This window comes from Poecilia formosa, unplaced genomic scaffold (assembly GCF_000485575.1).
Source record: "Poecilia formosa unplaced genomic scaffold, Poecilia_formosa-5.1.2 Scaffold40, whole genome shotgun sequence".
Taxonomy (NCBI): Eukaryota; Metazoa; Chordata; class Actinopteri; order Cyprinodontiformes; family Poeciliidae; genus Poecilia; species Poecilia formosa.
Window position 1 is genome coordinate 1,714,089 of NW_006799979.1, and position 12,120 is coordinate 1,726,208.

At 37.7% G+C, this 12,120-nt stretch overlaps 1 protein-coding gene across 2 annotated transcripts in view; it reads left to right on the forward strand.

Moving 5' to 3' along the window:
* LOC103137472 (potassium voltage-gated channel subfamily H member 1-like) overlaps nt 1-12,120 on the forward strand; it is a 37,320-nt gene that overhangs the window by 3,280 nt on the left and 21,920 nt on the right. Inside the window, exons 2-3 of one of the 2 annotated variants that reach the window (XM_016670980.1) lie at nt 1,971-1,997; nt 4,524-4,647. In XM_016670980.1, the coding sequence (XP_016526466.1) occupies nt 1,971-1,997; nt 4,524-4,647 (151 nt within the window). The remainder of the gene's footprint in view (nt 1-1,970; nt 1,998-4,523; nt 4,648-12,120) is intronic. The other variant, XM_007551220.2, reaches the window with a different exon arrangement.

Below are 12,120 nucleotides of genomic sequence, written 5' to 3' on the forward strand. Positions count from 1 at the left end.
CGTAAGTCATAAAAAAAGAACAAAATGTGCTGCTGCTTTTTTCACATGGAAGTATTAGATTTAAATCAAACAGAAAATGAAGTATTACAGGTCACTAATCTTTAGTGACCTATAATCCCAAGAACCCAAGAAAGTTGCATCAAACTACATAGGTTTGTGTGTTAATTAAACAGAAAATTATGAAATGATGGAATTGCTTTGACAACTCAAGACATAAGTTTTAATCTTTTCACGGATCACTGGCAAAAGTTGAGAGTAAATCCCTCAATTCTGATTGATTGATTGATTGATAGATGTTTGGTTTGACTTTTTCTTCTTTTGAAAGTGACTACAAACATTTGCTTAACCCCAAAACTGCATATTGTTGTAAAGCTATTTTACACCATGGATTCCCTTCCAAAAAAAAAAAAGAAAAAAAAGTGAAATTGTATATATTTTCTGCTTCTTAAATACAAAATATGGTACTTTTATTCATGAGAGCATTTTTTTTTTCCTTTTTCCTGTCAGCAAAATAAAGAAGTAAAATTTGGATTCTAATCAAAGCGGTCTCATTTTGTGTTGCCGCGTCTGTTTCGCATCGACACTAAATAGCCGGGTTCTGTTGCGTCAAAAGCAGCAGCCAAGAAAACGTTGGCAGTTAAAGCCGTGAAGCCTGCGCAGCATCTTCTGCATGCTGCAGGTTATGCTGTTTGCCTTCATTCGTTCGTTTTTATTGGCACCATTGTTTGTGTGTTGAAGAAACAGGGATGAAAATAAATTTGCAATGGGTTAATGCTTGTAATTGCTCTTATAACATCTGTCAGGATTCTTGCTCTCATTTCTTCTGCTTGGCATGTAGGTTGAGCACATTTTTAAGCAGCTTGTATCAAAGCTTACAGGGGAAAACTGCAGCCAGCAGAGTCAAGTTAAGGCTGAATATATATATATATATACACACTGTAATTAGCTGACTTAGGCCTTACATACGCATACTGACAGTTAGTGTCTGTCTCTGTGCTATTTTGATTACTTTAGATGTAGACATTCTGTTTTTTCAGACGTTTGTGTGACACAATGAGCTGATTTGGCGAAAACATCAACACAAATCGGTAAGGAAGTTGCCAACTACAGAGAACTGCTAAAATGTGCCCACATTCAGCATCTTTTCTATGTTTAAAAATGAAAGAGAGATGCTGTCAGTTGGAGAACTACATGTCAGCTGTTCATTCCGGTTGAGAGAGAGATGAGACTTTCAGTAGCTAACAGGAAGGCTGAAAGAAAATACAAGTTTTTGTAATTTTTTTCTTTTTTTTTTTTTTATCTTTTTGAGCTTCCAAATTCTGCCCGTCATTGAACATCCTGGATTTGGGAATGTTGTCAGCCTCTTGGAAATAAAGAAAAAGGTTGACAGTCTCTTGAAAGGTGCTGTTTAAGTGATGCTAGCTGCGCTAACTTCTTTAATTGCTAATAGAAAACACTCAAGAGACTTAAGCATATCAATTTGGCAATTATTCTATGTGTCTTTTAACATAGGAAAAAATAATTAAATAAAACTGCTTCACAACGACTGCTTGCTCTGTGGGACACAGCCTCGGCTCCTGGTGCCATTAATTATTGACCGCTCATAGCAGGGAACCAGGAAGAAGCGTTTTGAAGTCGTGAATTGCGGTTCTTAATGAGAATCAGATAAAGCAGCGATTAACAGGTCAGCGCTTTATAAAACCCACAGATCGACAATCAGCCACAAAAATTATAACCAGTGGACAAGCACTCTTAATATCAATAAAGCTAACATGTCGCATTTACCCGGAAACGTTCAGTGAGTTTATGGAAAACAGCTGAATTATGGCCAAGTCCGTTGGGATTAAAGATCCAGAGCTGTGTGTGTCTTTTGTTTATTGCAGATCGTCATCTGTGTCTGACATTCTTCACTCATTCAAATGTTTCTCCCTGTGCTCTGTTAACTTTCTTTTTCTTTTCAAACATTTCAGTTTGGACACTGCCACATAGACAGACAGGTACACTGTGAAGTTTAACATGGAGTGCTCCCTATCTCAGCATCTTTATCAATGTATCTGTATCCAACGCTGTCATTCAGTAGAAGGCGCCTTGTTAGCTCTTTAGTCGTTTCTATGACGTGCATTTTCCCAGAACTAAGTCAGCCAGAGAGTGTTTCAGTTCCAACCCCGTTTTCTCACAAAGATCCTTGTGCATGTGGCTGTTGTGAAGGACACATAGGCATGTGATGTGTTGTGGATCATCTTCTGTCACCGTGCTGATGCTTTAAGTTGCTGTTTTGTGTTTACCGTGACTTTGTGTCAATGAAAGTTTTCTGTTTTATGTGGCCAGTTTTTTTTTTTTCTTCCCTTCCCTGCTCTTTTACCAACCCTACAATACAAAACGCTACAAAAAGATTCCTCTCAAACTAAAACAATCTCATCAGTGAAAATGGGGATAATTAATTTTAAAATGTTTGATTTGATTTGCTTTTAAAAAAAAATGCTACCCTTATTCTACATTTAACTTTTGTTTTTTGGTTTTGTTTTGGATATCTGCAAAACAAAAAGACTGATTTTCCTTCAAGTATTTATCTCTGCAAATTTTCCTAAAATGTCGCCAGAAGTTGCCAAATTATTAGGTGGAAATGTTTTATTCTCCTACAAAAGTTTGGTCAATCTAATTAATAGCCCAAACATGTTTTAGTAAGTGTAACAAATGAGATTTACACGCCGTTCTTATATTTCCCATAGAAATAGCTAAAAACTGAAATATAAATAAATATTTAAGGATTTCTGACAGACGAGCATGACTATAAGACGAGTTTTAAGTTTATTTACTAAAATTGTTCTTTCTCCAGGGTGGAATGATTATGCACTTGAACAGTTAAATAAATTTTATCAACATAACTTAAAACGTTCTAAAAGATTAATCCAAGTGTCTTTATCACTTCTCTGCCCAAGTTAGGCCTGTCTTTGGTAACATTGTCTTTAAGGAACATTTGACTGCGTCGCAATTCATGAATCTATTTGTTGATTTGGAGCCAAGTTAGAAAATGTTTTGACTAATATCAAAAAAGCCTCACATCATGGTGCCTCCACCACCATGCTGACCACTTGGTTCAGTTAAAGGCTCATCTTGACTTTTCCAAATATACTGATGGTTGTTGTTGTTTATCTTTGTTGAACCATTCACAGGGAAAAGTTAAGGAATAGGCTTAAAAACAGGTCTGTCCCAGCATGACAACCTATTTATTTCTGTGCAAGAGTGGTCCAACATCCAGCCAATTATATGCCAGACGCTTTTGGAAATCTTGATAATGTGCTACTGTGGTAACTTGCAATAAGATAAAACATTTTTGAGGATACGGTTAAGTCCAAAACGACTCACAGCCCTGGCAGATGTAAATTTAAAATGAATGTCATTCAAACCAAGTTTGTTTGTGGTTGGAAGTGAGACAGGCATCTCTCAAAACTCAACAGAGCGAAAAAAAAAAAGACACATTACAAGCTATTTATAACTTGCGCTTCTCAAAAATCAACAGGAAAACCCTAATGAAACTACCAACAAGCTTTTTTTTTTGGAATGATTTCTTCTTTTTTTTTGATGATGATTTAGATTTAAACGATGAGCTTCAAGGTTTTGAAGTAGGAAGGGCTCTTTACCATCACCCTTATTTTTAGCTTTCTGAACAAATCATTTATCAGATTTAGGTCAGGACTCCAAAATGTTATAAATTATCATCTCCACTCAGCAGAAACATGTTGGTAAAATTGAAAGATTATCTAATCGTCCACATGATGAAACATTTTCATCTTAGTTGTTTGTTGTATGATCATTTCCACCCTTGGCAGATAACAAATCAAATAAACTAAAAATACTCAAACTCATGTAAGTTTCAGCCCATTGACAAGTAAACACAAACATTTGACTGAAGCTGTAACTATATCTGTATCTGAATATTTAGGTTTGTATGTAAATACTTGCCAGAAGGAGAGTTGTTTGTGTTTTCTGCAGAGAAAGTTAAAAGAAAGAAAAAGGAAAAGCTTATCTTATGGTGTTCTGTTCTTGAAGCAAGAGTTTTACCCTGTGTGAAGAACGTAATGAGGCGTAGACAATTAGAGACCCTAATGGCAACCACTTAAAAGCGTTCTGGCACTCAAAGGCAGTATATTTGCTACTTTTAACTAATGGTGTAAGTGTTGCTGTGTAAACACACTTTTTCAATAAAATCCATGTTTCACACAGCTTTCAAAGATTCAAATCATGAGGACGTACCTTAGCTAGACTTCGCAACCAATTAACATTTAAATATTTTTGAACCGTAAAAATCTGTATGTAATTACAAAAACAGATTTAAGACATATTTAACTTTTAACTCTGGTTCAAACATGTTTTAAGTCGGATTTCCTTTGAGTTTCCACGGAACTCGCTCGTCTCGACCTTCTCCTGAGCCAAAATATCGTTTTAGATTGTGGATATGACGGCTTTTGATAGCACCCTGTCATCTAAAGTTGCTATTTTCTTTCATGTCCTCTTTAAAACAGACACCAACTTTGTCCTGGGCAACGCTCAGATAGTGGACTGGCCCATTGTCTACAGCAACGATGGCTTCTGCAAGTTGTCAGGCTACCACAGGGCGGAGGTGATGCAGAAAAGCAGCACCTGCAGGTAGGGGCGACGAGACGCATGCCTAAAAGTCACAATGTTGAAGTTTGTGAACTAGGGGTGCACCGATTTATTGGTGATGATTTCCTTAGTTTTGGGAGATCGTCCAATTATTACATATGAAGCCGATCTTATCTGCCGATTTTATCTAGCTTGGCAAATGTGTAAAATTCAACCACTGTCCTCTTTTGCTCTCCGGTGAGAGAGGTTTGACTGACCTGGTCGTCCCTCCAAGTCATGTCTGCACGTTCACAATTAACAATAGTGACCCCACTGTTGGCAACTCAACAACTTTCTTTCTTGCTACATTGAGCACCGTTTCAGTCAAAAACAAAATTGGTATCAGCCAAAATTGGAATCGGCAGATTAAGGTTTTTAAGAGATTGGTAATCGGCGATCGGCCAGAAAACTGCAATCGGTGCACCCTGATAGTAAACCTGATAGTAAAATTCCCAAATGTGAATTCGAAAAATATCTTAAAAGCCTTTCTGTTAGATTATCCATATTCAATTACAGATTATTTTTGATTTGATATAATAAAAGTTGGTCAGTATTTCACCAGTGGAAATAGTATTTATTAACTCTTATTTGAAAGTGGGTGCAATTTCAGGAATATCTTTCAAACTGTGCTTTTAGTTGGAGCTTTGTGTTTTTTTTTTTTTTTTTACTGATTCTGTACCCTGTTTATAAAGACTGGCATTGGATTTGCTGAAAATGTTCTTCTGTTTTAATCAAGCAGGATTAAATCTCTGCAATAAAATCTCTCTAGTCTCACTTAGAGCAGTAGAAAATGGGATAATGAACTACCATTATTTTCTAAAAATATATCCGATTATATCCAGAAATATGATTGGTAGGAAAGATTTTCCGCAACAGAAAGCAGTGTATAAATGCAAAGTGCAGAGAGACGCAGCCGTGGTTTGATTTTTATTAAATACGACGACGGAAGCGATTCTCAGATGTTATTTTTGCTAACCTCATGCTCACATGGATGGAGAACATTTCTGAACATTCATTTTTTCAAATATTGCAGCAGATTCTTGGTTGTATTTTGGTCTGAAATTTGATTGGGCCATTCCAAAACATTAAACTAACACTAACTAGTGATTCTTTGACTTTTTCCTTGAATCGCTTAAGAAATTAGCCTAAAACTGTGGTTTTACTTCCTAAAACAACAGTACAGCTGGAGTTTGATTTTCCTTTGTTGTGAAAACAAAACAAAATCTCCTCCATTAGCATCTCACTGAAAGTTGAAGCAATTAAATTATTTGTTTAATTATGTGTTCCTGTGATAACATTTGAATTAGGCTTCAGGGTTGAAGTTGATAATGTCACAAAGTGGTTAGTAGATGAGGACTGAGACCCGGTGAATGAAGGAGTTTAACGATGTCCAACACAGAACTCAGTGCCAGGAACCACAGGTGAGGAACGAGACAACACAAGCTCAGGTTGACACACCTATGACAAGGATCCAGCGGGGAATGGAGGAGACAGGCAAGGTTAAACACACAAGGGAAATAATCAGGGGAACAAGAGACAGGTGGGATCAATCAGGAACTCAACAAGATAACACTGGGACTAAATTAACTAATAATCCGCACACCAAAACCCAGATCCTTACAGATAAAAGTAAGAAAAATGTTCCCAAAACTCAAACCCCTGACTGAAAACATGTTGTAGTGATATTTTTGAAGAGTTTTTTTTTTGTTGTTGTATTTTTGCATGTATTTGTTGGTCTTTTCGTGATTTGTGCTCAGACACAAACAGATTTATGTAATATATTTTAGTTAACATATTGCTACATTGTTTTAAAGTGTAAATGTGGAAAAAAAATTTTTGTTATTAGCTCGTAGCCTGTTTATTGAGCATAACAATTACCCAGTCTGACTGGTTTGGAAGACTTAGGACAAGAAACATGTTAAACTTTGGTTTGTTATCACTTCCAAATTATAAGTCTAAGCAAAAAGTAAAAAGAAAACTAAACACGTACCTGCACTTGCACCCGATTCTCTGACAATCGCATTTAAAATGTTTGTAGTTAATTTGCAAATGAGGCAAATTAACATTATTATTATTAAAGACTTTGTTAAAACTGGTGGTTTTAAGACCGAAAACGATGAAGCTAAACCAGTCCATTGTTGCTCTTGTTGTTGTTCTGGAAGGTGAACCTCTGCCTGTAATAGATTCATCAGTCTCTTGCTGGAGAAAAGTATCCCTACTGCATGATGCTGCCACCGCCATGGCTCACGGTGAGAATGGTGTGTTCAGGGTGATGCGAAGTGTTAGTTTTCCACCACAGATAGTGGTTTAGATGTTGACTGAACGTTTAATCACGGGCTCATTTGTCCGGAGTGCCTTCTTCCACGTCTTTCCTTTTTCTCTCATGACTCATGGCAAACTGCAGACTCAAATTCTCATTGTTTTTTTTTTATTACTTTCTTCTCAACAGTGATACAAAACGGCCATATTGGTGAAGTGTTTCTTGTTCATCTAACAAACTTTTCAGTCTTTCACAGAAAATCAGTATTTATACGTTGAATTTTACATAGGGGTAAAATGCATGTTGAAAACTATGAATCATTTCCTTTTCCTTCACTGACGCATGGGCCGTTTGTCTTCGTCTATCGCATAAGACCCTAACGCAGCACATGGAAGTTGGATGTACTGTATCTTAGAAAGGCATGATATGTATAGTTCAGCTAAAACACAGTATAATCTTTGCGGTTAGTGTTTAAATGTTTTCAGTATACATATAGAGTAATATTAAAAAAGTGATTGTTCATTGAGTTTGTTAAAACATATAACTTGAATTCCTTTGTTTTCTTTCTTTCTGATGTAAATGCTCCACCTACGTAAATGCTCCTTAAATAATATAAAACTTAACGCCCTTGGCTCTTGTTCTGGTTGATTTTAATGGGATTTGTGAGAACTCTCTATGGCTTATTGTAAAACCAAAACAAAACAAAAAAAAACCCAGTCAATTAAAAGCCAGAGGAGCCTAGAAGCAGCGTCAATCTGGACATTTTCTGCAGCTGCAGTGTTTTCTTTCCTGTGTTTACACGGCAGCCTCTTTCTGCAGGAAGGTGCCTCGAAGGCAGCGCTCCAACACAGAGAGGGACAAATGAGGCAGGCTGGAAAGTTGTATTTGTGGAAGTATTTCCACCTCATTTGTATCGACTGTAATTTGTGTACGAGTGCAATTATTTTTTTTTTAAAGAATTGATTTAATTGTCAAGATAGTTGCAACACAACCAAACAGCCTCTTCTTCTTCTTTTTTTATTGTCATTACAAGAAAAGTCTCTCTTTCTTTGGGAATTGTGATCATTGACCTAGTTTCCTTGAAATTCGTCCAAAGAGTTGTGGAGATATTGGGGTGGGCCAAAGTGGCAGACTTGTTGACTGATCGACTTTGACAGAGTCACGACGCCGACAACGCTCAAAGGCCGAGCTGTGACGAACCGACAAATTTTTCGTTTGTCTGTCGTTACAGTAAACTTTAAATAGCCGTCAATTAAGTCGAGAGCCCCGGGCGATTATCTCAATGATTAAAGTGCGTGTGCAGAGTTCAGCGGCTAATTGCAGCCGCTCCTGACAGCGTTTCTTTTCTTTCTTTTTTTTTTTTTTTTTACGCCAGACAATGAAAATCTGACGCGATATTAAAGTCCAGTAGGTGTTTCCTGTTGGAAACAACAGACATCTGTGATGTAATCAGACTGTAAGAGCTGAAACTTCTTCGTCGTCGCTGTAACTGTAAAACTGCGCTCGTACAGTCTGGGCTCCCCGCCCCAAAACTGTACTCGTAAAGCGATAAAAGCCATCGCAAATGAGCAATATTTCAGCTTTAGGAGGGGTGTGCTATTATATCCAACTTGTGTTTTTACTGTGCCTGTAATAAGCAAGTCAGTGCCCAACATAAATAGGATCACAGTTGGTGCTGGCAGATTTAAGAAGCCGTGGGAGATTTCATCTGCTCCGGGAGATGGTGTTCGTCACAGCCGGCACATCGGCTATTACTATTTTTGACATGCTGCCCCCCCTAAACATAAGCTTAAGAACACTTGCCAACACACATATAAAAAGCGAGTGTCAGATGATTTGTTTTAGGTTTATTTTCAGACTGCTGCGGGGAGATGCGGCGTTAGAGGAAGGAAAACAAACCTGGAAACCTCCCGACTGAATCGGGGAGCCGATTGAAAGCGCTTTGCTAACATTTATTAATGTGTCTCACAAATGAGTTTGGAGGGTACTCGATACCACAACCTGGCAATTAATGAATGATTAATGACAAGTTCCTCCAAACCCCTCGCTGAGGTAATTGTTAATGAGTTAGAGGAGGGATATACTGTATTTATTTCTAATGATATAATCATCGGTGAGACGCCTTCCACGGATGGGCAACGAAAGCTTTGTTCATTTCAAAGGAAGGAGCACACATGCTAGTTAGTGCTGCTTAGGTCTATTGATTAGTGATGCAAGCATAAACCTATAGAAATAGAAATAAATAGAAGAATAGGAAGAAACGTACCGTTTTATTGAAAAGGATATGTTTCAGGCGCTTTCTCACACTTCCTGTCTTGCTTCTTTAAATTAACCTCAGGCTCTCTGGCTTTTTACTTTTACTTTCTGAAACTTTTCACTCTTGTAAATGATCTCGGGTCTAAAATCAAGCCCTTCCTTTCTTTCATTAACACTTCTTCGGCAATGTTCAGGTGACATCAGTGCGTTCTTGAAGGTGCACTGAGAACAGAGCATCCTGAAGTCTATAAAAGAAAAGCGTTTTGAATAGAAATGTCTGGACCTGTCTGGATGTCGTATCCAAACTTCTAGTCTGAAGATAATGTAGTTAATGCAAAAAAAACTCCCAGCAATTTACAGAATCCAAGACTCAAGTCCACGTAAGGCCTCAGTTTTCATGAGGTGCCACATAATGGCATAATTTTAGTTGCGCAAACATTTAAAACAAAAATCTAAAACAATCAAACTGGTTTAGGTAGAAACGCAACAATTTTTCCTACTTCTGGTAAAAAAAATGCATTGATATACTGATTAGAATACATCAGAATATTACCTTATAGGTTCTAAATAAAATAAATGTAGATTGTCATTTTGGTGGATTGAATTAAGCCAAGCTGATTCAGACTGAATATTTTGGAGGGAAGTTAGCACACGGTCTCTTTCTGTGCGAGAAATTGCGACAGTTGTGGAGTTGTGTTAAAGTTTACTTTTCCACATCCGTCTCACTTTGTCCTGACTCTGTTCCTATTAGCCTTCAAAGGTAAGCTGAAGTAGGCAATAATTGACAAGAAAAGGTCAATTATGTGAAAGAAAACATGAACAGTTGTTCTCAGAACATCATTTGCCTTACGCTGCTTTAGCCGCTCAAGATCTTCTTTTGAACTTCTATTAATGTAATGTGGTTATTAGGACTGATTGGTGCAGGATAGTTATTACCGAGTCTTTGCTTGGGATATCAGAGACCTTGTTGTAGATGGACTTTTTCTTAAATGGAGAAAAAAAAAGCTATTTTAAGTAAGAAAATAAAAACCTGGAGTTGTGCAGGATTAGCCTCAATCATTCAAATCTGAACTTTATTTCTAAATATTCCGGGAAAAAGGATCTTCTTAGTTTTGTCATTAAATTATATTGAAATCATAGTGGTTTCTTCTCCTTTGAAGGCGGCGCCAGTGGCTTCCTGACTGCTCTCACAACATTTAAAAGAATATCCACTTGAGGTTGAACTGTAAAAAGGATCAAATCCACCATTTATTGACGTCTTGACTATATAAATTGAGATGTCGGTAATTGCTCAAACCTTTACTCATCTGCTTCCTCAGTCTTCTTGTACAATCATCTTAAAATGAGCCAAATGCGTGACTTGTACCGGGCGACCAGAGAAAAAAACAAAGAAAAACAAAACAAAACAAAACCACAAATCCAAAAGACAATCTCCAAACAAGAACGGCGCATGTAGACAGACAGGAGTGAGGATTCAGCACTGAACAATGATAATAAATGATAGAGTGAGGAGTGATTAGGGAAACATATGCAGGTCCTGAGCCACGAGTAGGCGGTGGTGACATGGCAAGCAGGGGATACAGCGAGGGTAAGTGAGGACACCGAAGGGGAACGACAGGAAACAGAAACAAGAGATGGAGATATTTAGCTGGAGAGCAGAAGAGAGGTGATATAGACCAAGAGAAAAACCAGAAAAAAAGTCATGAAACGTATAAAACAAACAAACCAAAAAAAACCTTAGCAGGAATACTGCTAACACTGTTGACTTTGCTGGATTATTTATTGACCAGTTGATAAGGCCTTTTACTTTCCGAAATCGTTTAATTTACAACAGGCCCCAGCAAAAGAAGTGCAGTATTCACTACAAGCTTTCTAAATAATTTTAGTCTAGAAATATGAAGTCTAAAGTTAGTGCAAATCCTGCACTCTGCAGCAACACACATGAAGCAAATGAATGATTACTGATGAGGCCTTTGCACAGCCTGCTGTAATTCAGCCTTTTGATTCAGGCATTGTGTGTTTGGAAATCCGCTTACTTTGCACATTGAACATAGCTCTTAGTTCATCTGTTGCTTTTTATCATTTGATTTCACTTATTCAGTGCCACTGGAATAAATGGCAACATATCAATTATTCTAGAAGATATCCAATAGGAGTCTCTGTTAAATCGAGGTGGTAATTTTTAGTTTTATTCTTTTTTTGGTCAAATGAGTATGAACGACGACGGCTGGGATTATCAGGGAAATAGTTTACAATGTTATCCTGTTAGACTTTTAGAGTTTCTGACAGTTTCATTGACTTTTTGTTCCTTGTTTAGTTGAGCAACATGTGCTAATGCTAGAGTCAGTCATGCTAGCGAGCTAAACTTCACAATCCTGAGGGAGTCGTTGCCACATGGCGCCTGTTTTCTGTGGCCGTCTTAAAAAGACACGGTGTTAAAATAGGGTGATAGCATTAGCGCATCAGTTAACTACTTGTCCGCCTCTCTGAAGGACGTACAGAACAGAGTGATAAGAAGATATCGCTAGCAATGAGACACCACATTGTGCTTCTGAGCTGTGCTCTCCTCTCCTAATAACCGCTTTTGATTCTCACAGTTTTGTGATACTTCAAAATTGGCTGCTACTGATACACTTACATCTTGTCCTCTGACACGATGGGCTGTGGGTACATTTTGTGACGTCATTGCAAACACCCCATAGATTTTTTGCATACCTCTACCCAACATGCTAATTGGCTGTAAGATTGCTCCCTTTATGCGTCGGCTCCTCCGTGAGCCTATGCTCTCAAAAGTGCAAGTTATTATGACCCTGCATCCTCTGAGCAGCTGCACGTTTGTCCTCCTCATCCTGTCAGTTAAAGTAGCACTTTAAGCTTTCATCTGACAGCTTGACAGATACATCCTGGATTCCAGTCTGCACCTTGGGAAAAAAGAAAAAAAAAAAACCCCTGCAGAGATC